General features: G+C 47.1%; 1 protein-coding gene across 1 annotated transcript in view; it reads left to right on the forward strand.

Moving 5' to 3' along the window:
* The window catches only part of nudcd3 (NudC domain containing 3), a 39509-nt gene extending 13605 nt beyond the window's left edge, over nt 1-25904 (forward strand). The window contains exons 4-6 of the mRNA XM_085971082.1: nt 2797-2940; nt 17537-17725; nt 25367-25904. Coding sequence (XP_085827208.1) covers nt 2797-2940; nt 17537-17725; nt 25367-25477 — 444 coding nt within the window. The 3' untranslated portion in view covers nt 25478-25904. The remainder of the gene's footprint in view (nt 1-2796; nt 2941-17536; nt 17726-25366) is intronic.
* The last annotated feature ends 1193 nt before the right edge of the window (nt 25905-27097 follow it).

The following is a 27097-nucleotide window of genomic DNA, read 5'->3' on the forward strand; positions in this document are numbered from 1 at the left end:
TAGATATATTTCTTAAGGCTAAAGGGATCAAGGGATATGGGGAGAAGGCAGGGACAGGGTACTGAGTTTGTATGATCAGCCATGATCTCATTGAATGGCGGAGCAGGCTCGAGGGGCCGAATGGCCTACTCCTGCTCCTATCTTCTATGTTTGTGGTGGGAAAGTGAGACTGGAGCCGGTCGGTGCCAAAATCTAAAACCCGATTAGATCAGAGCTGTCCGAAGCCATTCCCCAAATACCTCCAGAGTAAGAACTTGATTGTGACGAGGCAAAGCAAGGTAAGATGGCGCAACAGGTTGCTGCTCGCAGACCCTGAGCTTCAGAGTGCGGGGAGCATCAGTGCACGAGGCTACCGTTCCACCTTAGCCAATGTCCTGTCAGCTCTAGTGTTCATTTTAACTGTTGAGTGACTGAAACCCTGATCTGGGCAATATCTGCTGAAAACATGCTGGTTTTTGGCAACCGGCTCATCGGGATTGTATTGTATTTGTGACCTCAGTAAACTTCTTTCAAATGGATATTTATGGTTTCACGGTTCAACATTCTCTGGATCACAGTGAAATTGGGCCACAAGCAAACGGGCCACAAGCAAACAGCCCACAGATTGTTGCAGTGCCGGAAGCTAAATGTTCACAGGTTGGTAAATGGTGGCCTAAGTTAATCCTGTCACAAAGGGCCTTTTGCTTTTATAAATTTCTTGCTACTATTTTGTTGGTTGGAGGGGACAGTGTCCATTGTGTACTTAACATAAAATGTGTAATCCCCAAATCCTTGTGCTTCCAGTGTTCCTGCGGACAGGACATGTGAAGACGGTGGGATGTTTTTTGGTTCTGCTCATTCAATAAGTATTTATGTTTGAGAGCCTGACGTATCAGAATTTCATCAACTACCAGCTCTGGTGTGTCGGCTTGGCTCAGTTGGTGCCACTCTTGCCTCTAGGTCATAGGTTTGAGCCTGAGTTTGCGCTCCTAATCTAAGCTGATGCAGTGCAGTCCTAGGGCGTGCTGCACTGTTGAAGGTGCTGCCCTTTGGATGAGACTCAGTCTGATGGTTCAGGCGGGTGTTCCTGACCCCTCGGGATGTTTTGAAGAAGAGCAGGCAGTTCTCTCTGTTCTGGCCAAATGCCAGCTCTGAATGCTATCATCAAAATGATGCAGTTCTCCCAGTCCCAAATGCCATGCTACATACCAGTCCCCAATACAGGGTGGGCGAAAGGCTGGTTCTCAGGCCTCTAGTAACATTTATAGAATCATAGACTCCTCCTCTTCTTAAGCAGTCCCTTGGAACCGAGGATGACTTGCTTCCACATTAAAAATGAGTTCGCAGGTGACTGATGAGTCCAATGTGGGACCTACAGTCTCTGTCACAGGTGGGGCAGACGGTGGTTGAAGGGGCGGGTGGATGGGGTGCTTGGGTTGACTTGCGCTGCCTGCGCTTGGCTTCCGCTTGCTCCCGACGAAGAGACTCGAGGTGTTCGGCGCCTTCCCGGATGCTTCTCCTCCACTTTGTGCGGTCTTGGGCCAGGGATTCCCAGGTGTCGGTGGGCATGTAACACTTTTTCAAGGAGGCTTTGAGGGTGTCCTTGAAGTGTTTCCTCTGCCCACCTGGGGCTCTCTTGCCGTGCCGGAGCTCCGAGTAGAGCGCTTGTTTTGGGAGTCTCGTATCGGGCATGCGGACAATGTGACCCGTCCATCGGAGCTGATCGAGCGTGGTCAAAGCTTCGATGCTGGGGATGTTGGCCTGAGCGAGAACACTGACGTTGGTGCGCCTATCCTGCCAATGGATTTGCAGGATCTTGCGGAGGCAGCGTTGGTGGTACCTCTCCAGTGCTTTGAGGTGCCTGCTGTACATGGTCCATGTCTCTGAGGCATACAGCAGGGCGGGTATCACTGCTGCTCTGTAGACCATGAGCTTAGTGCCGGGTTTGAGGTCCTGGTCTTCGAACACTCTCTTCCTCAGGCGACCGAAGGCTGCACTGGCACACTGAAGGTGGTGTAGGTCTTCGTCGTCGATGTCTGCCCTTGTTGATAACAGCACAGAAGGATCATAGAATCATAGAAAGTTACAACACGGAAGGAGGCCATTTCGGCCCATCGTGTCTGCGCCGACCAACAAAGAGCTATACAGCCTAATCCCACTTCCCAGCTCTTGGTCCGTAGCCCTGCAGGTTACAGCATCCCAAGTGCACATCCAAGTACTTTTTAAATGTGGTTCGGGTTTCTGTCTCTACCACCCTTTCAGGCAGTGAGTTCCAGACCCCCACCACCCATTCGGCCCACCGAGTCTGCACCGGTCTTTCGAAGAGCAATCTAGTTGGTCCTGCTCTTTCCCTACAGTTTTTTCTCCTTCAAGTATTTATCCAACTCCTTTTTGAAGGCTACTATTGAATCTGTACCCTATCAGGCAGTGCATTCCAAATCCTAACCATTTGTTGCGTAACATTGAGTGACGTTCTTCTGCCACTTGGCTGATTTTGTAAAGTAAAAATTAGACTTTCTTCCATTCCACTTGTCGGAGAAAGAGTTTCACTTCAGATTGCTGCCTTACTCTCATCCCCTTGGATCCCGAATAGAATGCGAATAACAGATTAAAAACATGGCATGGGTTGGGAATTATCAGAGCTCTGAAAACTGACGATTAATACGAACTTGCAGTACCGCATGTCAAGACAATCTAAGTCTTTTTTGACTCGTGTGAAATGTAATCGGGATGTGTCACTGCTGTGTAAAAATGGCAACTGGAGAGAAACTGGGAAAGGCTGCGGTTTTGTTTGATTTTGTTTGTGTTTGTACACAGGTGTCTGTAGACCTACAGAACAACCGGCTGCGTGTGGCTGTGCTTGAAGGAAGGAGCGAGCGAGTCATTGTAGATGGAAAGCTGACACACAAGATCAACACCGAAAACTCCATGTGGAGCTTAGAGCCGGGGTGCTGTATCTTGGTAAGACCGCTAAGACATGACATAGAATGTACAACATCGAAACAGGCCATTCGGCCCAACTGGTCAGTGCCGGTGTTTATGCTCCACACGAACCTCCTTCCACCCCTCTTCATCGCACCCTATCAGCATAATCTTCCATTCCTTTCTCCCTCATATGTTTACCTAGTTTCCGCTTAAATGCATCCATGAAATCAAGTGTGGGAAGTAATCGGCGTGTGACTTAAACTCAATGTAAATCCCCAGCCTAAATGCCTAACAGCAGAAGTTGTTTTAAATTTAGGATTTTGTACCCTGGTGTTTCTCCTGATGTCCCTGATTCTCACTGGTAGAGTTCCGCATCTGCAACCCTCCAGTACCTTGCCTAAGTGGTTACATTCATCTCAAAGCACTGAGTGTCCACAGAGTATTAGACAGTGGAGGAGTAGCACAACTGAACCAAGTACGTCCTCGACTGATCTCCACGCACGTACAGTTTCCACCAGGGTCACTGGCTAGCCATTGGGAGTGGCAGCCTGGGTTGGCGATGTTCCCGTTACTATCTCGGGTGGGCTGAAGCGAGCTGTAGCCCCTCTGTTTCAGCTAACTGAACACAAACTGGGACTGGAACACAAGCCAATGACTCTCTCTTTGTATGGCCCACTGCTACTGACTGGTGCATGTACCCACTGAAGCAGCAAGGCAGCTTTGATTTTATTAAGGCGTGCAGTAAATTTCTTACTTAAACAACACCATTCAGGGTTTTGAAACCTTACAAACATGGCTTTTGTTTGTATCAGTTAACATAGTGCTCCCTTTGTTCACAGCGGGGTGCTGGGCAGATGAGATGAATTGGATATAACAACAGAAAATGCTGGAAAAACTCAGCAGGCCAGGCAACATCCGTGAAGAGTGTGGTAAACCACTGTTATACCTGTCTGTATGTGTATGTGTATTCCACTAGGTACAGGTCTGGACGTGCCTCGGCTGACTCCTCCCACTATTCCAGGTATATAAGTGACTACCTCCCAGTCCCTTAGTATTCTGGATGGGTCGACCACTCGAGACAAGACCTTCATTCTTTAGTTAATAAAAGTCTGGTTGTTACTCGCTTAACCTCAGTCTTTTGAGTAATTGATGGCGCATCAATTTTATTAACTAAATTTTTTATAATGGAGAAGATCCTCACACCAGCATGCCTGGACCTGGACAGTCGGGAAGCGGACGCTTCCACCAAGTTTGCTCACGTGCTTCGAGACTTCCCTGACTGCCTCCACTGCGGTCGTAACGGATGCGGACAAACTGTCTGTCCTGATCTCCAAGGTGAACCACCGAGTGTACTCAGTCATCCGGGACGCGACCTTGTACACAGCCGCCCTCCAGCTCCTCAAGACCCAGTACACGCGCCCTGTGAACGAAGTATACGCCAGGCACCTTCTGGGGAGTCGCAAACAACAACCTGGGGAATCGACTGAGGAATACCTCCAAGCACTGTCCGTGCTTGGCCGGGCCTGTGGGTGTAAGGCGGTAACGCCCGCTAAGTACACAGAGGAACTGATCCGGGATGCCTTCGTAGCGGGCCACAGGTCCAACTACACCCGACAGCGACTGCTGGAGCAGAGTGACCTCACCCTCGACAAAGCCTCCGAAATCGCACTAACGCTGGATGCAGCCTACCGGGGCATGGAAGCCTACTCCTCTGCACCGTGGACGCCGCGGGGAACGACAACCTGGGACACGGTAGGACAGCCCCATAGCACCGTGCCACAGCCCAACAACGGCCCAACTACCGCAGCAGTGTCCCAAAGCCAGACAGCAGTATCCCAAGGCCAGAAATGCTACTTCTGTGGCCAGGCCAAACACCCCAGAGCGCGCTGCCCGGCGAAGAATGCGACCTGCTCGGGCTGTGGGAAAAAGGGACACTACGCCAGCGTCTGCAAGGCCAAAGCCACCCCGAACGCCAGCAGCGCCGCGTGTGGGCCGTGCGAGCCGCCATCTTGGGCCCCCAACAGTGCTGCGTGTGGGCCGTGCGGGCCGCCATCTTGGGCCTCCCCAGCCATGTGCGAACCACCGCAGCAGCAGCCATCTTGGACGACTCCAGCCACATGGGAATCATGGACGCCGCCATCTTGGACACCAGCCGGGACGCAGCAGACCGCTAACCTCCCCCCTTCTGATACCCGCAGCGACACACCGACCCCTACGCTGGCCTCTGTTACGCTGGACCAAACGAGACCGCACCAACTAGCTCGGTCCAAAATGGACGTTAAGGTAAACGGCCATGCAATAAACTGCCTTTTTGACTCCGGGAGCACAGAGAGCTTCATCCACCCCGACACGGTGCGGCGTTGCTCTCTCCCAGTCCTGCCTGCGCACCAGCGGATTTCTATGGCCTCCGAGTCCCAGTCAGCAGACATTGGCGGCTACTGCGTGGTGACACTAGTAGTAGACGGGACTGTGTTCAATAATTTTAAACTCCTGGTCCTGCCCGACCTCTGCGCTGCCGTCCTACTGGGGTTGGATTTCCAGTGCCACCTCAAAAGCGTTACACTGGCGTACGGTGGCCCCCTCCCCCCACTCACAGTCCGCAGCCAGCAGCCTCCAAATTGCCCGCCGCGCACCAGATGCAACCTCTCCACACTCAGAGTCACCCCCCCCCCCCCCCCACTGTTTGCTAACCTCACCCCCAACTGTAAGCCCATCGCCACAAAGAGCAGGCGATACAGTGCCGAGGACAGGGTTTTCATCAAAACGGAAGTGGAGCGGCTCCTGAAGGAGGGGATTATTGAGGGCAGCTCCAGCCCCTGGCGAGCCCAGGTTGTGGTCGTTAAGACCGGCGAGAAACAACGCCTGGTCATCGACTACAGCCAAACAATAAACCGCTACACTCTGCTGGACGCCTACCCACTCACCCGCATAGCTGACATGGTCAACCAGATCGCGCAGTACCGCGTCTTTTCGACCATTGACCTGAAATCAGCGTACCACCAGCTCCCCATCCGCCCTGAAGACCGCCAGTATACTGCTTTTGAGGCAAACGGCCGCCTCTATCACTCCCTTAGGGTTCCCTTCGGCGTTACCAACGGGGTCTCCGTCTTCCAAAGGGAGATGGACCGGATGGTCGATCAAAACGCGCTGCAGGCCACTTTCCCTTACCTAGACAATGTGACCATCTGCGGCCATGACTTGCAGGACCATGACGCAAACCTCGAGAAATTCCTCCGCACCGCCCAACTCCTGAACCTGACATATAACAAGGAGAAGTGCATATTCCGCACAGACCGCCTCGCCATCCTTGGCTGTGTTGTGGAACACAGGGTCATCGGTCCCGACCCGGACCGGATGCGTCCCCTTATGGAACCCCCACTGCCTAAAAGCTCTGAAGAGGTGCCTAGGGTTTTTTTCCTACTACGCTCAGTGGGTCCCCTACTATGCAGACAAAGCCCGTCCGCTGATCAAAACCACCTCTTTTCCCCTGATGGCAGAGGCCCGCTTGGCCTTCCACCGTATCAAGGAGGACATTGCCAAAGCCACCATGCACGCAGTGGACGAATCCATCCCCTTCCAGGTGGAAAGCGATGCGTCCGACTTCGCTCTGGCCGCCACCCTTAATCAGGCGGGGAGACCTGTGGCATTCTTCTCACGAACCCTCCAGGGCCCGGAGACCAGACACTCCGCGGTCGAGAAGGAGGCCCAGGCTATTGTGGAGGCTGTGCGTCATTGGAGGCACTACCTGGCCGGAAAACGATTTACCCTGCTCACTGACCAGCGTTCAGTTGCTTTTATGTTCAACAACAAGCAGAGGGGCAAAATCAAAAATGACAAGATCTTGAGGTGGAGAATCGAACTTTCCACCTACAATTACGAGATCTTGTACTGGCCTGGGAAGCTCAATGAACCCCCAGATGCCCTATCGCGTGGCACCTGCGCCAGCATGCAGATCGATAGGCTGAGGGCCCTCCACAATGACCTCTGCCACCCGGGGGTCACCAGGTTCTTCCACTTCATCAAGGCCCGCAACCTGCCTTACTCCATCGAGGAGGTCAGGACCATGACCAAGAACTGCCAAGTCTGCGCTGAGTGCAAACCGCACTTTTATAGACCAGACACAGCCCACCTGATAAAAGCCACTCGCCCTTTCGAACGCCTGAGCGTCGATTTTAAAGGGCCTCTCCCCTCCTCCGACCGCAATGTGTACTTCCTCAACATCATTGACGAGTACTCCCGTTTCCCGTTCGCTATCCCCTGCCCGGACATGACCAGTGCCACGGTCATTAAATGTCTGAACAGCCTCTTCACCCTGTTCGGTTTCCCCAGCTATATCCATAGCGACCAGGGCTCATCGTTTATGAGCGACGAACTCCGCCAGTACCTGCTGGCTAGGGGCATAGCCACAAGCAGGACCACCAGTTACAACCCCCGGGGGAACGGACAGGTGGAAAGAGAGAATGCAACAGTTTGGAAGGCCGCCCTACTAGCCTTAAAGTCTAGGGGCCTTCCGACCTCCCGCTGGCAGGAGGTGCTCCCCGATGCGCTCCACTCGATTCGGTCACTGCTCTGCACTGCCACCAATGCCACCCCTCACGAGAAAATGTTTGTCTTCCCAAGGAAGTCCACATCGGGGACATCGTTACCGCCATGGCTGACGTCCCCAGGGCCGGTACTACTGAGAAGACACGTGAGGGCCAATAAAACGGACCCCCTGGTCGAGAGGGTCGACCTCCTCCACGCCAACCCCCAGTACGCTTACATTGCGTACCCGGACGGGTGGGAGGACACAGTCTCCATACGAGACCTCGCACCCTCGGGGACCGCTGTAACCCACTACCCATTACCACCGCCCCCCCCCCCCCCCAAACGACCCGATATCCAACCCCAGCAGCCGGCTCGCCTTGGACTGTCACCCACGAGAACTACACTCCAGGGCCCCAGCCTACACGGGACGCGACGCTGGAAGCTCCACCACCCCTGCCGTCGCCACGTCGATCACAGCGGCAGACAAGACCTCCGGAGAGACTCCAATACACGAACTTTTAAATACGCTTCGCCCCGCCGGACTCATTTTTAAACAAGGGGTGAATGTGGTAAACCACTGTTATACCTGTCTGTATGTGTATTCCACTAGGTACAGGTCTGGACATGCCTCGGCTGACTCCTCCCACTATTCCAGGTATATAAGTGACTACCTCCCAGTCCCTTAGTATTCTGGACGGGTCGACCACTCGAGACAAGACCTTCATTCTTTAGTTAATAAAAGCCTGGTTGTTACTCGCTTAACCTCAGTCTTTTGAGTAATTGATGGCGCATCAAAGAGAAATTAGAGTCGACGTTTCGGGTCTAACCCTTTTTCAAAACTGGAAAGGAAATGAAATAGATCGAAGGCAGGGCTGGGAGAGAACAAAAGAAGTAAAAGAGACATTAAAAGGCACTCGAGGAACAGCACCTCATCTTCCGATTAGGCACTTTGCAGCCTTCCGGACTCAATATCGAGTTCAACAATTTCAGATCATAACCTTGGCCCCTATTACATTTTTACTTAGTTTTTTTCCACCCTTTTGTTTTGGGTCTTCCCTCCCCCCCCCCCCCCCCCTTTTTTTTCCTCTCTCCCACATGGCAGCTGTCTCTCATCCTGCCTGTACACTTCACACCTAATCTCAGCCGTCTTTTGTCTCCACTTGTCCTATTACCATCTCGTCTGGTTTTGAATACCTCTTAATGTCTCTTTACTTCTTTTGTTCGATCGCAGCCCTGCCTTCGATCTATTTCATTTCCTTTCCAGTTTTGAAAAAGGGTTTCGACCCGAAACGTCGACTCTAATTTCTCTCCGCGGATGTTGCCTGGCCTGCTGAGTTTTTCCAGCATTTTCTGTTGTTATTTCGGATTTCCAGCATCTGCAGTATTTTGCTATCGTACGAGATGAATTGGATCTCCGCTTTGCTGTGGGTTCTCTTTTTGGAGCATGACATCCTGCACTGGAACAGTTAAAGTGAAGATGTGGTGTGGGGTGTGGGTGCGGTGGGGGGGGGTAGAGGTTATAATTCTGGGAATAATTATGGTTTTCAAGTTATGGCCACTATGGAATTTCTTAATATAATAAATCTTAATGTCAGCTGTGCCTCAGTGGGTAGCACTCCTGCCTCTGAGTCAGAAGGTCGTGGGTTCAAGTCCCACTCCAGAGACTTGAGCACAAAAATCTAGGCTGAGACTCCAGTACAGTGCTGAGGGAGTCTTTCGGATGAGACGTTAAACCGAGGCCCCGTCTGCTCTCTCAGGTGGATATAAAAGATCCCACGGCACTATTTCGAAGAAGAGCAGGGGAGTTATCCCCGGTGTCCTGGGCCAATATTTATCCCTCAATCAACATCACTAAAACAGATTTACAGCCAATGAAATACTTTTGAAGTGGAGTCACTGTTGTAATGTGGGAAACGCGGCAGCCAATTTGCACACAGCAAGCTCCCACAAACAGGTCATTATCACATTGCTGTTTGTGGGATCTTGCTGTGAGCAGATTGTCTGGCGCATTTCCTACATTACAACAGTGACTACACTTCAAAAAAAACATCCTTCATTGGCTGTAAAGCACTTTGGGATGTCTGGTGATCGTGAAAGGCGCTATAGAAATGCAAAACTTTTTATGCTGGGCTCCCAATGTTTCCGTGAGTTTATCCAGTGGTGAGACCAGGAAAGTCTAGGTTGCGATTTCTGGTCTGTGCTGGGTTAGCTGATCTCAGCCATGCTGGTGGTCGGGACATTATAACTGGCCTATTCTATCGGTTCAGCTGGAATTTACCCTCTGCTGAATCGCCAGTGAAGTGTCTGCATCCATCATGTTAACCTATCTTTGCCTTGTCGTGAACGGGTCTTTGTATTTCTAGCATTTTTTAATGTGGTTTTTACCTCCCAGATTTCTAATTGTTTACTTCTCACTGGTGGTTCTTTATAATCTGAGCCTTGCTGGTTCTTCTAATCACTGAAAAGAACTCAGTTGCAGAACTTGCAAAAAAAAAAGCACCTTGGCAGTCTGATATTGATCCATTGATGCAGCTTCTTTGTTTTGGCGGCGTTGTAAAGGATTCAGCAGCTCGGCACAAACATTAGATTGCATTTTAACTCTGTGTACGCACGCGCGCCCATCTTTTTGGCAGCTTCCACTCTACCCCATTCCCTTTGATGAGTTTGGTGACTCGTTGGGTTCTGTAACTGTTGAGGAAATAAAGAGAAATGTGCCGCTGTGTCAGCGGGAACGTTTAAGGAAAACCCAGGTGAGGCCACAATTTGTTTCCCTCGCTAGTTGAGACCTGGGTCCAAATCGTGACCTCGGACTGTTTTAGTGTCCTGATATGTACAAGCCTTTGTTGACTTGACAGCCCCAATTACACAAGAATGCTCTGAATTGTTTCAAAAATAGATTGATATTGAATTGGCATTTTTATTGTGTTTTAAGTCATTGTTTTGATGCCGTGGCAACGGCGGATGCAGGCCTGACTTCCACGCTCCCAGCCCCAGCTGCACAGCCGTGTGGAGTTCCCAATAAGAAATCAGGAGCCCCCCTGTGAGGAGCTAGGAATATCGAGGAGAGATGCTGCAGGTTGTTTGGCAATTAGTGCTTGGCGCAGGGAAAGCAGAGGCTCTTGGGGAGGGGAGGGGGGGAAGAGAGAGAGACACACGCACATGGAGTTATGCCATTTCACAAAAGGAAAACCGAAGTTAATAGATTGTAACACTAATCAGAAAGGGACGTGCATCTCGGATATATTCCCTTGTGGAGAAATGTGTCCCATAATTCATGTTATTTTCTCCTCCTTTTGGTCTCCCCAGACGGAGTCTGGTGGTTGGACCCACTGAATAAAAGTAATACTTTTGTTGCCAGGACATTCACGTTGAGCAACTTTCAGTATGATACCAAACCTATTTAAAACCTCAACACCTGAGGTAATGATCACACATGTGAAGATACACAGTCAAAAAAACGCTTTGTTTCTCGGTACAGTCCCCTTACAAGTGAAACCCTGTTCACATATAAATGATAACTATGTCAATTTATTCCCCGAGACAAGAGTTTCAGCCATAACCGAAAGGGAGATGCTTGGAAATTTCACTTTCCGCTGCTTGTCACGTCTTTTGCTGGGTTTGTTGCCTCCTGCTAAAAACACCGAGAGGTTTCTTGAAATGACTGATGCACTACATGCAGTTAGGAGCACTCCGCGGTGCACCCTTTGAATTGTGTTTGTAAGTTGCAAAATACAGGCATAACCGAGCTCCAAAAATATCACTGAAGCCACTCGCCCAATATATGGCACTGGTTTATAGTGCATGGCTGCTTCTCCATAAGGAGGAAAAGTTGGTCGGGAAATCCCATCTCCGCCTCCCCCCGCCCATCTCCCAGTGTCCTCCGTTTCCTCCAAGCAACTGAAGGCTATTGGCGTCGGCTTGGTTGCCACGTGCTTGTTCAAATTGGAAAAGGGTCTGGAAAGGCTGAGGGGAGGGCCATTCACTTTTAAAAAGACCTCTACCACCTAGAAGGACAAGGGCAGCAAACGCATGCAAACACCACCACCTGCACATTCCCTTCCAAGTCACACACCATCCTGACTTGAAAATATATCGCCGTTCCTTCGTCGTTGGTGGCTCAAAATCCTGGAATTCCCTCCCTAACAGTACTAGGGGAGTACCTTCACCACACGGACTGCAGCATCTTCTCGAGGGCAATTAGGGATGGGCAATAAATGCTGGCGTTGCCAGCGACGCTCCCATCCCATGAATGAATTTAAAAAAATAAAGGCTAGATAAGCGTATGAGGGAGAATGGAATAGAGAGTTATGCTGATGGAGTTGGATGAGGAAGGATGGGAGGAGGCTCGAGTGGAGCATAAATGCCGGCATGGACTGCTTGGGCCGAATGGCCTGTTTCTGTGCTGTATATTCTATGTAAGATGGGAGTAGAAATATGAGGGAGTGGTCTACTACAATTTAAAAAGGTTATCTAGCTCTTTCCCTTTCTTTGATCTTGCTGCACCGTACAGTTTTCCCAGGTGAGCAGCAGCTTGCTCCGAGCCTTCTGCCTTTCCCTTGGAGAAACATTTCTGGCTTGAAATTTTGAATGGCCTGTATTTTATTTTAAACTGGCTGTGTGAAAATAGCGCAAACAAGGAGACACTAAAAATACCACAGACAGAGAATTAAACCTGCTGGCTTGCACTTCATGTCTCAGTCGACAGGATGGTTACGATTGGCAATTAAGCATGTTCGGCATCTCTCTTGCAGCCTGTCCTCCCACACTGCTGGTTGCATGACTGTGACTTTAGAGAATTGGATTCATATTTTTGAAAATTTGCTCAATTCACTTTTCAGTTGCCAGAAATGATTACTTGAGTTTCAAATATTCTAAATGCAGGAAGCACTTTTAAGCAAGTGAATAGAGAAGGAGCTGACTGCACAAATGCAGCGTGCAAGCTGGTAAGTTGTTCTATTGCTTGGTCGTAGCAGAGCAGGTAGTGAATCGCTCGCTCTCTCTGGCTGCTTGGCGGCTGGAATTTTGTAACCCAGCATACAGGCATCTGAATGAGGAAGTGCAGCGAAGGTTCACCAGACTGGGGGGATTGTCCTATGAGGAGACTAGGCCTATATTCCCTAGAGTTTAGAAGAATGAGCGGTGATCTCATTGAAACGTACAAAATTCTTAGAGCTTGACAGAGTAGATGCAGGGAGGATGTTTCCCCTGGCTGGAGAGTCAAGAACCCGGGGCCATAGTCTCAGAATAAGGGGTCGGCCATTTAGGACTGAGATGAGGAGAAATTTCTTCACTCAGAGGGTGGTGAATCCTTGGAATTCCCTACCCCAGAGGGCTGTGGAGGCTCAGTCGTTGAGTATATTCAAGACAGAGATTTTTGGATATTAAGGGAATCAAGGGATTTAGGGATAGTGTGGGAAGGTGGAGTTGAGGTCGAAGATCAGTCGTTATCTTGAATGGCGGACCGGGGTCGAGGGGCCGAATGACCTACTCCTGCTCCTAATTTTTTATGTTCTTATGAATTTGAACATGGCAGCGTCACTGAGGTGTCCCTTCTCTGTTCACCTCTTCACCGTATTTTTACTGTTTAGTACCAGCTGTGATTGTTACTATTTAGCAGCATTGTTTTTGCCTTTCGGTCAGTTTTCCACCATATACTATGCCCAGTGATGAAATGAGATTTGTGAGTTGCCGTGAGGCACTGTTGTTACACATAGCAGTCTGTTCTAAAAGCCACCTGCATGGAAAATATATCGACTTACGAAAGCCACAAAACCCCAAACATAACAGGTTTCCCACTCACTGATATTTAGTGATATCAAGACGTGTCTGGCTGCCGCATACATCAGTTGTATCTGTCTGAGGAAACCTTAATATCGGTTCTTTTAAATCAGTTAGAGAATTATCTTTAATTGTAACGTCTTTTTCCTTTCCTGTCTTAAATTTTCCTTTCTGTTGCTGAGACCTTGAGTTCTGACGGCAACCTCATTGAATGAGACGGAGTCTGGTGGAGGAAGGGCTGAACTAACATGCCCAGTTGAAACTGCACCATCCCAGGTTAATGATTAGATCACTCCAGTCAACCCTCCTAGGCAGCAGTGTCCAAATGTGTACAACAAGAAAATGTAAAAAAAGAAACGTATTTTATTTCATCAGTTCGTATTTTTTTTTAAATTCTGGTTGTTATTGTCACCGAGTTTTTCAAAATGAGAAAAAAAATGCCCCTTCCTGTGTCACCTTGTTGCGAGTATCGTTCTTCAGTCAGGGGTGGGGGGGAGGAGCAGGAGCTGCTCCGAGATCACGTTATAAACCACCAGTCAAGATTTGTGCAAGAGAGATTTGGGGTTTCAATTGCGTCTCATCACTTCACACTAATGCTAAATGTATGTCATGTAAATCCAGAGTTGGGTTTGCATTTTCACAAGGAGGGGTTATTTTCCAATTACGGGCCAGCGCTAAGGACTCCCAAGCACCACCAGCGCATCTCTCAAAATCACAGGCCAACTTCTGCAATTTTCCATCCGTGATTTCAGTGGACTAAAAAAACCCGACTGGGCTGTGCATGGGTAATGGGCAAGGTCCCTCGCTTATAACGAGGGGGATGCAATGCAAAACCACTTTGACGTAATAAAACTCACTACGCACTTGGTTTGAGTATAAAGCAAGGCTTTAATCAACTTGTTTCAGAACATGGAGGTCTAGTTGTACTTCACTAGTTCCTGTCTTACAAAATGTCCCTGGACAAGCTGGGCCCACGCCCGAGTATTTATACTCCTTGGACGGCGCCACCAGCTGGCCGTCCAGTGTTATTTCATGAGTAGTTTCTTTATAATGGATGAGATTTATAACACACTTCATCTGACTCCGGAGGTGTAGGGCAAATGCACCAGAAGAGGCACTGTGATCGAGACTTACTCTCATGTTAAATTTGTCAAGAATGGCTAGCAGTGAGCAGAATGGTCTAACCTGCCTACAAGCAGTCTTCAGAATTTGGAACAGCTCTACTCAAACCCAGCTTAATAATGTGAAGCTGAAGATCTCCATCACTTGCTGCAGCCTTTCCACTGTATTTTCCAATCCCACACAAGTTGCATAATGTAAGAGAGGACTGGATGACTTGCACCCAGCTCTCTGGTTGATTGATTTTATTTTTCTAAGAGCATAAGAAATAGGAGCAGGAGTCGGCCAATACGGCCCCTTGAGCCTGCTCCGCCATTCAATAAGATCATGTCTGATCTTCGACCTCATCTCCACTTTCCCGCCTGACCCCTTGATTCCCTTGGTGTCCAAAAATCTAACAATCTCAGCCTTGAATATACTCGGCGACTCCGCATCCACAGCCCTTCGGGCAGAGAATTTTAACGATTCATAACTCTTGAGTGAAGAAATTTCTAATTTCCATCTTAAATGGCCGACCCCTTATCCTGAGACTATGCCCCCTAGTTCTAGACTCTCCAGCCAGGGGAAACAATCTCTCAGCATCTACCCTGTCAATCCCCCTCAGAATCTTATGTTTCAGTGAGATTTATTTGGGAGTTTTCTGAGAAAAGAAATGATTTCATTTTAGACTTTTATTTTGAGTTTTTTTTACCTCTCTAATCCTACCTCCCGAGATATATTGCATTAATTTTGGTTACAGAAAGAAGCTCTAAGACAGAAGACCCAATTAAATATTTATGGATATAAATGCAGTCGCTCCCAGCAAGAAATGTACCACAATTTTATACAAACTCTTGGGCTGGCAGAGAATATCTTCAGAAGGACTGAGCTGAAAAGCTGTGAGTGAAGAAAAATATTTCTGGGCCAATTTCAGGCTCGAGGGGCTGAATGGCCTTCTGTTCCTATTTTCCATTGAACGTGGCTGCAAAAGAGCTCAAACAGGGCGGCTTTGGCCGATGTCAAAGGGTAGAGAAGTGGAGTCAAATCCCCATGGCATTTCACTCTTTAGAGTCACTTGATGCTTAATTGTTGGGGTTTATGTTGGCCTTTATTGCAAAGGGAATGGAATATAAAAGTAGGGAAGTCCTGTTACATCGATACAGGGCGTTGGTGAGACCACACCTGGTCACAAAGAAATCATTGTGGACTTCAGGAAGTCCAACGGCGGAAGTCACACCCCCATCCACATCAATGGGGCTGTGGTGGAAAGGGTGGACAGCTTTAAGTTCCTCGGAGTCCACATCACGGAAGACCTCTCCTGGTCCCTCAACACCACCTCTCTGGTGAAGAAGGCCCAGCAGCGCCTATATTTCCTAAGGAGGCTGAAGGGATGTAACCTGTCACCCCTGATTCTCTCTAACTTTTACCGCTGCACTATAGAGAGCATCCTGACAAACTGTATCACAGTATGGTATGGCAGCTGTAGCTACTATGACCGGAAAGCCCTGCAGCGGGTAGTCAAAACTGCCCAACGCATTACCGGCACCCGGCTACCGACCATAGAGCACATATACCAGAAACGCTGTCTACGGAGGTCACGGTCCATCATCAAAGACCCTACCCACCCCAGCCACAGTCTGTTCGCCCTCCTGCCATCTGGGAGATGCTACAGATGCATTCGCACCCGTACGACCAGATTTAGGAACAGCTTCTTTCCCAGGGCTGTCATCCTACTGAACTCCACAAATAAACTCTAAAGCTTGCACATCTGCCAATGCACTTTATTATGGTTATGTTTATGTTAATATACTACAAGCCAAATGTATGTCGAATGTTTAAATGTCTTAATCCAAATGTACACTCTCGGGAGCCGCAAGCCTACATTTCGTTGTACTGCACTTGTGCACTAACAATGACAAAAGTTGATTTGATTTGAGTACTGCGTACAGTTTTGGTCTCCTTTATTTAAGGAGGGATATACTTGCATTGGAGGCAGTTCAGAGAAGGTTCACGAGGTTGATTCCCGAGATGAAGAGGTTGTCTTATGAGGAAAGATTGAGCAGGTTGGGCCTATACTCATTGGAGTTTAGAAGAATGAGAGGGGATCTTATTGAAACATGTAAGATTCTGAAGGGGCTTGACAGGGTAGATGCAGAGAGGATGTTTCCCCTCGTGGGGGAATCTAGAACTAGGGGGAATAATTTCAGAATAAGGGGGCACCCTTTTAAATCGGAAATGAGGAAGAATTTCTTCTCTCAGAGAGTGGTGAATCTTTGGGATTCTCTTCCCCAGAGAGCTGTGGAGGCTGGGTCATTGAATATATTTAAGGTGGAGATAGACAGATTTTTGAACGATAAGGGAGTCGAGGGTTATGGGGAGCGGGCAGGGAAGTGGAGTTGAGACCAAGATCAGATCAGCCATGATCTTATTGAATGGCGGAGCAGGCTCGAGGGGCCAAATGGCCGACTCCTGCTCCTAATTCTTATGTTCTTATTAATGTTGTGACTTTATTTATGACATTTACATTTATTCCACTAAACAGCATTAAACTCCTCCACCACCCCCCCCCCCCCACCCCGCCCCAGACTTACAAAAATGTAGAAGAATTTGCTGCAAATAACAGGAGTCCATCACTGTAACTGTCAATAATCATTTTTTTGTCCGTTATTTTAAACATGTGGGTAAGAAGACATATTGCACTGCTCGAGAGTTAAGCCTGGATATATTGATCTTGCCTGTGGAGAACTTTTCAAGCTTGTCCACCCCATCATCCTTGCAATACGGATTGGGAAAGGAGGACCTGAAGCCAACAATGCTCGTGTTGTAGATTTCCCAGTCGTGCAAACTATTTAAGTCACTGCACTCCGAGCTGTTGTTAATTTTGTCTGACGGAGAAGATGTGCACGTTGGAAAGAAAGGACTGTTTTGTGCTTTGAATTGTATTTTTTTTTAACAAGCCAGTGTTTTCATATTGATATGGAATTCCCAAGAGATACTGTGACGTTTTGTGTAAATGACCCTTAATAATAAATATATTCCAAGTGGAGGAAGTGCACGGAAGCACTCCAATGTTAAATTCCATCGAACGCCGTTTTGCTTGTTTGTCCCTGCCTACTCGGGTGGATCATTCCAACCACGTCGGGCATTTGCACCCTCTACTCCCAGGCGCCTTGAAGTGTTCCGTTTTGCAAAGGCAATAACAACTTTTAATTATTCGTTTTGTTAACAGATTAACCTGAGTAAAAACGGGGAATACTGGTGGAACGCAATTCTCGAAGGCGAAGAGACTATAGACATAGACAAGATAAACAAAGAACGCTCGATGGCAACGGTGGATGAGGAGGAGCATGCGGTGCTGGACAGACTAACCTTTGATTATCATCAGAAAATGCAGGGCAAGCCACAGAGCCATGAAACGGTAAGAAAGTGATCAGGAGTGGGGCGAAAGTTGCTAATCCCTGACCACCTATCTATTTATGTATTATTAATAATCTTCAATATTACCCATGCTTCCTGTCCACAGCCCTTAATTCCAATGACACATTGAATATCAAAATTTGTAAATGGAAACCCCCATAGGAACATGTCAACATTTCGGAGTCATGGCTTGTTGAGGAACCAGTGGAATCGCTCCAAATTTTGCCGAGAAAATCTTTGTCTCCCATTTTTTTTCTTAGTGACTGAAAGAAGTTTTTAAAACAACTTTAAAAAAAGTTATTTTACAGAAATATTATGAATTTTATTGTGCCTTTTAACACCTTCATTAAAAAAAATTCCCTTGAAGGTGTTGCTTGTCCCACATGCCTAGACTTGGACGTTATATTTTTGCTCAGAACTGTGACACTGCTACCCAAAGGCAGGCCCTCCAGTCTGAGCATCTGCAGTGTGTGTCAGTGGCATTTAAGCTGGCCAAATGATCGAGTCCTTCTATCTCTGTCTCTGACAAAATCTACGTGACTCTTTGTCAAAATTATTTGAAGCAAAGCCAGAGGACAAAGTTCAAAAGCTTTATTCAGATGAAATGTATTGTGTGTTCTGACACAGAGGGGGCTGTGTGTATGTGAAAGAGAGACAGACAGACAAGAGCTAAAATAATACCTGTTGTAGTTTTAGTTGGTGCTCAATAAAGCTGCTAAAACCTTCAGAAAGCTTTTTTCGCTGAGAGACACACACAGTGACTTTCTGCATCCTAATTTGAGTTTTTTTTTATAAACACCTAAAAGTAATAATTTGAAAGCAAACAGCCTCCAATTACAACTGTTTGGTTCATAGTTTAAAAAAAGTAACTTATTATTATTGACGTTAGTGAGGCCAAGAAAGACAGACCGACACAGGTATGTTCTTTCAGGGACTAATTGCAACATAACAAATTTCATGTTTGCAACATGCCTGCAGAGAACAATCGCTAACCGTGACTTAAACAGAGGCCAGCCCATACACTCCCCTGAAAATGGAATTTGGTATGGATAAAAGATGAGGGGACGGGGGGGAAACGGGGTGAGGAAGATATATATTAAAGCACCAGTTAGGAAAACTGACAGTGAAGAGTTAACTATTGTGACAGAAGTTAACTCGAATAATTATTTGCAGTTGGTGACTGAGGCATCCTTTAAGTATATCATGGACCTAAATAAAAGACAGTATATTACAGTAGAATCCAACCTGTTAAATGAAACTTAGTAAATTACTTCATTGTTTCAGCGTTGATGCAAAAAAAGGGACCAAGCTGATAGAATGCCTTCATTTCCTCCTAAGATTTCCCTGGCTTGGCGTGCGGGTTGCGAGAATTACAATTGTGTGTTATCAGTAACTGGGAAATGCAGGCATCACTGCATCAGGTTTCAATGTTAGATAATCAAATGGCCCATTGTAAAAGAGTCATTGACGTGATTGTAACTCGAGCTCCACATTATAATAACCTTGAGAGTGCTTTTTGAAGATAAAAATTTGAACATTTTTGTTTAAATAGACCATTTCCCCGTTAGAACTTACTTCTGTGTCAGGTGTCCCATCATATCTCTAGGCCATTGTCCGATTAGGATATGCTAATATTGGAGATTCGCTGGAACAATGGAAGTAGCAACTAGCAGACATGTTGGCTACATCCCATGTGAGGTGCGAGTATCGGGTATTGGCCAAAACAATGGAAGCACCCAAGGACCATCACATTAACTATCTGGGATTGTCTAGGTCATCCTGTTCCTTTTGTAATATTAAGGCCGCATGTCAGGTTAAACTGATTAACAGTTAAACCATCAAGATGGCTGTTGTGTCAAGTCTGGTGGTTTGACGAGAAGGAACCTCGCTTCAATATACATTCTGGGCATCATGTGACGTGACTCTCCAAAAAAAAGGGGATACAAAGAGCAGGTCTTGAGTTAGAACTCACGGGACGGTCGGAAGTCCAACACCTACGGAGGCCAAGTTTGATCACCTCGGGTCTGCAGAAAACCAGGTTGTAGGAGTCTGTTGTATAACCGCAATAGTTATTATACTATTGGTGTCTGAGCAATAAACTTGCATTTGGACAAGACACTCGAGCCTGAATCACGAGGAATCATTTAATTTGAGTTTAAGAGATTTCCTTACACCCCCAACTTGTGATTTTTGTCCTCTTTAGGGCCTCCCCATTTCATGCACCATTATCTGGAGAAATAACCTGTGTTTCGGGCTGTTTCTGTGTCGGCTTTCAGTCTATGTGGGGAATCCTGTATTTTATAATATAGCAAGCAGGGGAAACCTGTGGACTCTGCTGATCGTTGAGGTCAAGTTCTCTGGGGACCGAGCCCGCGCTGGCACAGGGTAACTGCAGAAGGAAAATACAATTTAAAATCTTTTCTTCTCGTGGCCGTCCCTGCCCTGTTGACGTCAATAGCCCGGCACAGACCAATTACCTGGTGACCACTTGGTGACTGTGATGTGCTTTGTCCGCGTGTTGAAATGGTAAAGCCATTTTCCAAAATGACTGGGCTGCCGCAATGCTGAGAGAGGAGATCCAGAATGAGCAAAGAAATTGGGAGGGAAGAGGGCAAAAAAAGGAGATATATAGTCAGAAAAGGAGCAGTGAACATAAGAAATAGGAGTAGGCCATTTGGCCCCTTGAGCCTGCTCTGCCATTCAATAAGATCATGGCTGATCTTCGACCTCATCGCCACTTTCCTGCACTATCCCCATATCCCTTGATTCCCTTAAAATCCCCAAAAATCTATCGATCTCTGCCTTGAATATACTCAATGAAACAAAAGGGTAGCAGGAATAAATGAGGAAAATGCAGTCCAGGGCAGAGTGAGACATTTATATAAAAATAAAAAATAAAAAAAAAATCCTGCTGGCAAACATCAGGATTTTTATGGAATAAATAAGAATTTTCTATATTTTGTTGGTGATTTTTCAATACACTCGAATGGACCAGAATATAGGTACAGGAAACTCGATTTACCGGCACCTAAATAACCGGAAATCTCGGTTAACCGGCAAAATTCAGGAGTAGTTTCAGGTAAGTTTTACTTCATATTGTACTTGCCTTCCTCGATCTGTTGCTGTGCAATCGGGTGTGGCTGCAGCTGTTGCTAAGCTACAGAGACGCTTGGAATTTGTGGCCATTGTTCTGCACCTGTTGCTAAGCAACAGGGTTTGTTGCTTTATACGGAGCTCTCAGCTCTCCGTATCTTTTACTATAGCTCTCGGTTATCCGGAATTTTTGATGAACCGGCACCACGTCGGTCCCGTCGGTGCCGGATAAAAGAGTTTCCTGTACCACTACTTGTCCAGTTTGATTGTGAACTAGTGCCTCTAGGGAGATGGTCTTGAACTGCTTGGAGGTGTGCAGACATGGTGCCTGGTGAATTTCCCCTCCCTCCAACTCCCACAATGGTATATGAGAAGTTACATCCCTTGATCAGGAATTTAGGACTCTTCAGTGAAAACTGGGATAAGAATTGGGTTGTGTCCCTCCCATACACATGCTGCTGGTATTCTGAAGAAGATGCTCCTTAAAACCAGCTCGGTCATCTATCCTATTGTCTCCTCCTTGGGCTCGGTGTCAATTTTTGTCTGATAACGCTCCTGTGAACGTCTTCGGACATTTTACTACGCTAAAGGTGCAAGTTGTTGTTCATTCCGATGTTCGCTTGCCTCATTTGGTCATGCACTTGCTTCTCAATCAAGAGGTTGTAGGTTCAAGCCTCACTCCGAGAATTGAATCCAAACTCTAGGCTGGCGTTCCAGTGCAGTACCGAAGGAGTGCTGCACGGTCAGCAACATTGAGCAAGACCCACTTGCTGCTTTTTGTGGTTCAGGTACATGTTAAATATTCCATGGCACTATTTAAAGACAAGCAGGTTGTTCTCTTAGTGTCTTGACCAACACCACCAATAGCAGATAAAACTGCTGTTTGTGGTATTTTGCTTTGGGCAAAATGATTGCTACATTTGCCTATGTAGCAGTCGTTACTGCACTTTATAATTCATTCGTGGGATGTGGACACTGCTGACAAGGCCAGCATTTATTGCCCTTGAGAAGCTGGTGGTGAGCCACCTTCTTGAACCGCTGCAGTCCATTTGGTGATGGTACTGTGTATGAAGTACTTTAAGACGTTTAAGTGACCTACCCTCTGCTGAAAGGTTGTTCCCCCTGGCTGGAGAGTCTAGAACTAGGGGGCGTAGCCTCCGGATAAGGGGTAGGCCATCTAAGATTGAGATGAGAAATTTCTTCATTCAGAGGGTTGTGAATCTTTGGAATTCTCTACCCCAAAGGGCTGTGGATGCTGAATCGTGGAGTATATTCAAGGCTGAGATCGATCGATAGATTGTTGGAATCAAGGGATATGGGGGTCAGACGGGAAAGTGAAGTTGAGTTCGAAGATCAGCCATGATCTTCTTGAATGGCGGAGCAGGCTCGAGGGGGAGTATGGCCGACTCCTGCTCCTAATTCTTATGTTCTTATGATGAGGATTTCTGTTATCAACCAGTGATTCCAAATTTTTCTTGTCTTTCATAATTTTGATCACAAGTCTAGGTTCCTCTTGTGTGACCCCCTCCAATGCTGTGTCATTCAGTTCGTTTCCCAACAGCAGTGGGAGGAGGTTCGGGAGGGGCATAAACACTGACACAGGCCAGTTGGGCCGAATGGCCTGTTTCTGTGCTGTAACTTCTACGCAAGCTTCATACCCGTGTCCTTAAGTCACTTGGCCTGCAAATTCTATTTGTTTTTTTCATAATTATGCGATTGACGTTGCTCGTTGGCATGTGTTTTGCTGCACCATGAGTGGCTGGAATCCTGAAGTGAAATGTTGTTGTTCCCACACAAATATGATGCTATTGGCAAAGCACTTAACTGTAGGTAAATGTTCTGCAGGAGACCTGTCTTAATTACATCTAAATATAGATTTGTGCTGATGGCAGAGTGAAATGACAGCCAAACCAGTTGGATCATTAGAGACCATTTTAAGGAATGCTTATGTGACACTTTTTTTTGCTGTAGGCTCCAGACAAAATCAAACAAGTTTGGCTGCTTTCCCTTCAGTGTCTTTAAATAGTGGGCCAAAAATGCTGGGGAGCTTTTTTGTCTCGCTTTCCGTTTCCCTCCCTGTCCCCCGTCCCCATCCAATTCACAGAACAACCTTTATCGTAGCTGGTCTGAAGTTCAGATGTAACTTTTACGCAGTTGAGTGTCGGTGACGAAAGACAGCTACCGATGGAGGGTAACGCCAGCCTGGTGGAATCATTCTCAAAGGAGTGGGCAGAGCACTAATTCACCAGGGAGTGGAGGGCCATGGATGTGATTCAGTAGATTCTGTGTGTGGATGTAAATGACAGGGACATGGATGTTGTTAAATAACAACAGAAAACGCTGGAAAAACTCAGCAGGCCAGGCAACATCCGTGGAAAGATAAACAGAGGGTAGCGTTTCAGGTCGAAGACCCTTCGTCAGAACTGGGGGGAAAAACAGGAAAAGGGGATAGATTTGAAAGAGGGAGGGGAAGACAGAACAAAAGGGAAGGTCAGTGATAGGATAGAAAGTAGGAGAGATTAAGAGACATTGACCGCCAGAGGAGGTGGTGATGGGACAGGTAAAGGAACAAAGGATGGCTCTAGATGGGGTGTGAATGGCGCTGGCAGAATGAAGGACAGCTGCCGTGCGGGAGGGAAGAAAAAAGGCCAGACGACAGTGTGGATTAAAAAAATAATAATTATATGTATATGTGATAGGGGCCGAGGTTATGATCTGAAATTGTTGAACTCCATGTTGAGTCCAGAGGGCTGTAGAGTGCCTAATCGAAAGATGAGGTGCTGTTCCTCGAGTTTATGCTGAGCTTCCGTGGAACAATGCAAGAGCCCGAGGACGGTGAGGTCTGAGTGGGAATGGAGCGGTGAATTAAAGTGACAGGCCACCGGGAGCTCAGGGTCCCCCTTGCGGACTGAACGGAGGTTACGCGAAGCTTACACTGAGCTTCCGTGGAACAATGCAAGAGGTCGAGGACGGTGAGGTCCGAGTGGGAATGGGGCGGTGGATTAAAGTGACAGGCCACCGGGAGCACGGGGTCCCCCTTACAGACTGAACGGAGGTTACGCGAAGCTTACACTGAGCTTCCGTGGAACAATGCAAGAGGTCGAGGACGGTGAGGTCCGAGTGGGAATGGGGCGGTGGATTAAAGTGACAGGCCACCGGAAGCACGGGGTCCCCCTTACAGACTGAACGGAGGTTACGCGAAGCTTACACTGAGTTTCCCTGGAACAATCCAAGAGGTCGAGGTCCCATCACCACCTCCTCTGGCGTTCAATATCTCTCAATGTCTCTTAATCTCTCCTGCTTTCTATCCTATCGCTGACCTTCCCTTTTGTTCTTTCATCCCCTCCCCCTTTCCCCAGCCCCCAACTTGCTTTAAAATCTATCCCATTTCCTGCTTTTTTCTAGTTCTGGCGAAAGGTCATCGACCTGAAACGTTGACTCTGTTTCTCTCAAAACGCTCCATTTCCCACACCACCTGAACTTGAGGCCTCTCGGAATGAGATTGACAATTTAGCAACAGCAGCAACTTGTATCGTGCCTTTAGCGTAGTAAAACGTCCCAAGGTGCTTCACAGCAGTATTATAAGACAGAAAAAAATGGTCAAAGAGGTAGGTTTAAGGAGTGTCTTAAAGGAGGAAAGAGGTTTAGGCAGGGAATTCCAGAGCTTAGGGCCCAGGCAACAGAAGACACGGCCACCAAAGGTTGAGCGATTATAATCAGGGATGCTCAAGAGGGCAGAATTAGAGGAGCGCCGATATCTCTGGAGGGGTTGTGGGGCTGGAGGAGATTACAGAGATAGGGAGGGGCGAGGCTGTGGAGGGATTTGAAACCAAGGATAAGAATTCTGAAATTGAGGCATTGCTTAATCAGGAGCCAATGTAGGTCAGCGAGCACAGGGGGTGATGGGTGAACGGGACTTGGTGCGAGTCAGGACACGGGCAGCCGAGTTTTGGATGACCTCAAGTTTACATAGGGTGGAATGTGGGAGGCCAGCCAGGAGTGTGTTGGCATAGTCAAGTCTAGAGGTAACAAAGGCATGGCTGAGGCTTTCAGCAGTGGATGAGCTGAGGCAAGGGCAGAAATGGGTGATGTTCCGGAGGTGGAAATAGGCAGTCTTAGTTATGCCGCGGATATGTGGTCGGAAGCTAATTTCCGGGTCAAATCGGTGATGTTGGAAATTTTTGGTGGTTTCTTATTGTGAACTTGCACCCACAAGGAACTGGATTGATACTGACTCATGCTCAATGGACCCTGATAGAAAGAGCAGCCTTAGATTAATTTGAACTCTGAACTCTGGTAGTGAAAAAAATCATTTTCCAATCCACTGTTCTATCTTCTCCCAATCATTCCTGCTATCTTTGGCTCTTTTGTTACTTAACTGTAAGTGTACGGATGGTTGTTTCAGCTGGCAGTATTTACCTTGCCTTCCTGAACACACACCCATGCAGGAACTTGTGTATGTGGCTTATGTTGTTACAAACTGCGACAAATGGCAGATACCCCCCACCACTTTTCTCAAACTCTTTTATCATTTGTTGACGGTTTCTAGAAAGTGCACGAGATGCTGAAGAAAGGCTGGGACGCTGAAGGCTCACCATTTAAAGGACAGACGTTTGACCCGTCTCTGTTTAACATTTCTCCCGGAGCAGTGCAGTTCTAATTTCTCCTGCCAGCGCCACCAGTATGCAGAAGGCGCACACCTGACCCCTCCCGCCCCCCCAGCCAACGCCACCGGAGATCAGCACAAATCATGGATTGCACTCTGTTCTCGAGTAACAAAGAGACTTTCTCTGAGCTTCAAGTGAGGTCGTTGCAAAGCATCGGTTGCCAGGTCTTTGTAGCAGACAAATGTATTTATTTCTTCATTCATATTAATTTTTGCATATATTACATTTTCCCGAGACTTTATTTGCTGCCTCAAGCTAAGGTGAGCGACTTCTCCAAGTTTGTGGTTTCGAGTGCTTTCCTGTGAATAGTGAAAATAAAGTGTTTGATACTGTCCGTATCCTTTGCCTGAAAGAACTGATATTTATATTCTACTCATGGTTTTGAAATTAAACAATAAAAACATTTGTGGGTGAACATTACAGCTATCTAGTCTATCTTAATTTGGATGTGGTGAGAGTTGGAAGTGTTATTTTATTTGGAAGGGGGTTGTGACAGAAATGAAGTATTTTTTTGTTTAGTTTTGGCTCAGTGGAAGTCTATTATTAATCCAGTCACATTACATAAGGACTTTAAATCCAGCTGCAGTCAAAACCCGGCCCCCAGCCTAACGCGATACGAATGTTGTTGAGTTTTGTTCTGTTGTCTCCGAGCAAATGTGCTTGAGGGAGGAAGCAGGCCACATATTTCACATGTAAATATGTTGTGCGATTTGGTTTACATGATGGACGAGCAGCTCCTTTTGATTGAAGCTGACAATTATTTAAATCTAACAAATCCCAACATCTAGTAAGTTTTTTTAAGAACCTTTCATATGAAGCAGTCAGTTTGGAATAGATCAAGACATTTAGCTCTGCAGTTGGAAAGTATAAAATAATATAACTATGTACAACAAAATAATAGTTTAGTATAGATACTACATTCATTTTTGGGAGGGGGGAGGTGGTTCGGCATAATATCTATTGCGGATATATATATATGTGTGTGTGTGTGTTATATTTGTTCACTGCTCATTAAAATTCTCTTGTGAGTTAAAGTCTAAAGGAGGTCTGAAGTTGCAATGCTTCAATGCTTTTCAAAGACAGAAGGAAGTTCCAGGGGAGACACAGGATCGATCCAGCAGCTAATGCAATTTACAGAAATTTAAAGAGGTTTCCTACCTCTTATCCAAGGCTTGTTATCAGAAAGTTAACTTGATTTCAGGACCAGTGAAAACACTCTTGGACACTGTAGTAAGGTAAGACTTACTTAAGAGAGCACAGGAAACTCTTTTTTTATCCGGCACCAACAGCACCGGCGTGGTGCCTGTTGATCAAAAAGTCCGGATTACAGAGAGGTATACTTACCAAGGTACGAGAGCCCCGTACATGGCCACAGGTGCAGGAGTCCCTGTTGCACGGCCACAGATCCAGGAGTCCCTGTTGCACAGCCACAGATCCAGGAGTCCCTGTTGCACGGCCACAGATCCAGGAACCCCAGTTACACGGCCACAGATCCAGGAACCCTGGTTACACGGCCACTAATAATATATAGTAAAACTTACCTGAACCTACTCCTGAATTTTGCCGGTTAAGAGAGATTTTCTGTAATTTGAAGTATCTAGACGAAGAGAGTT

This window comes from Somniosus microcephalus, chromosome 30, assembly GCF_052327205.1.
Source record: "Somniosus microcephalus isolate GS21.2 chromosome 30, FLI_Smic_1.0, whole genome shotgun sequence".
NCBI lineage: Eukaryota > Metazoa > Chordata > Chondrichthyes > Squaliformes > Somniosidae > Somniosus > Somniosus microcephalus.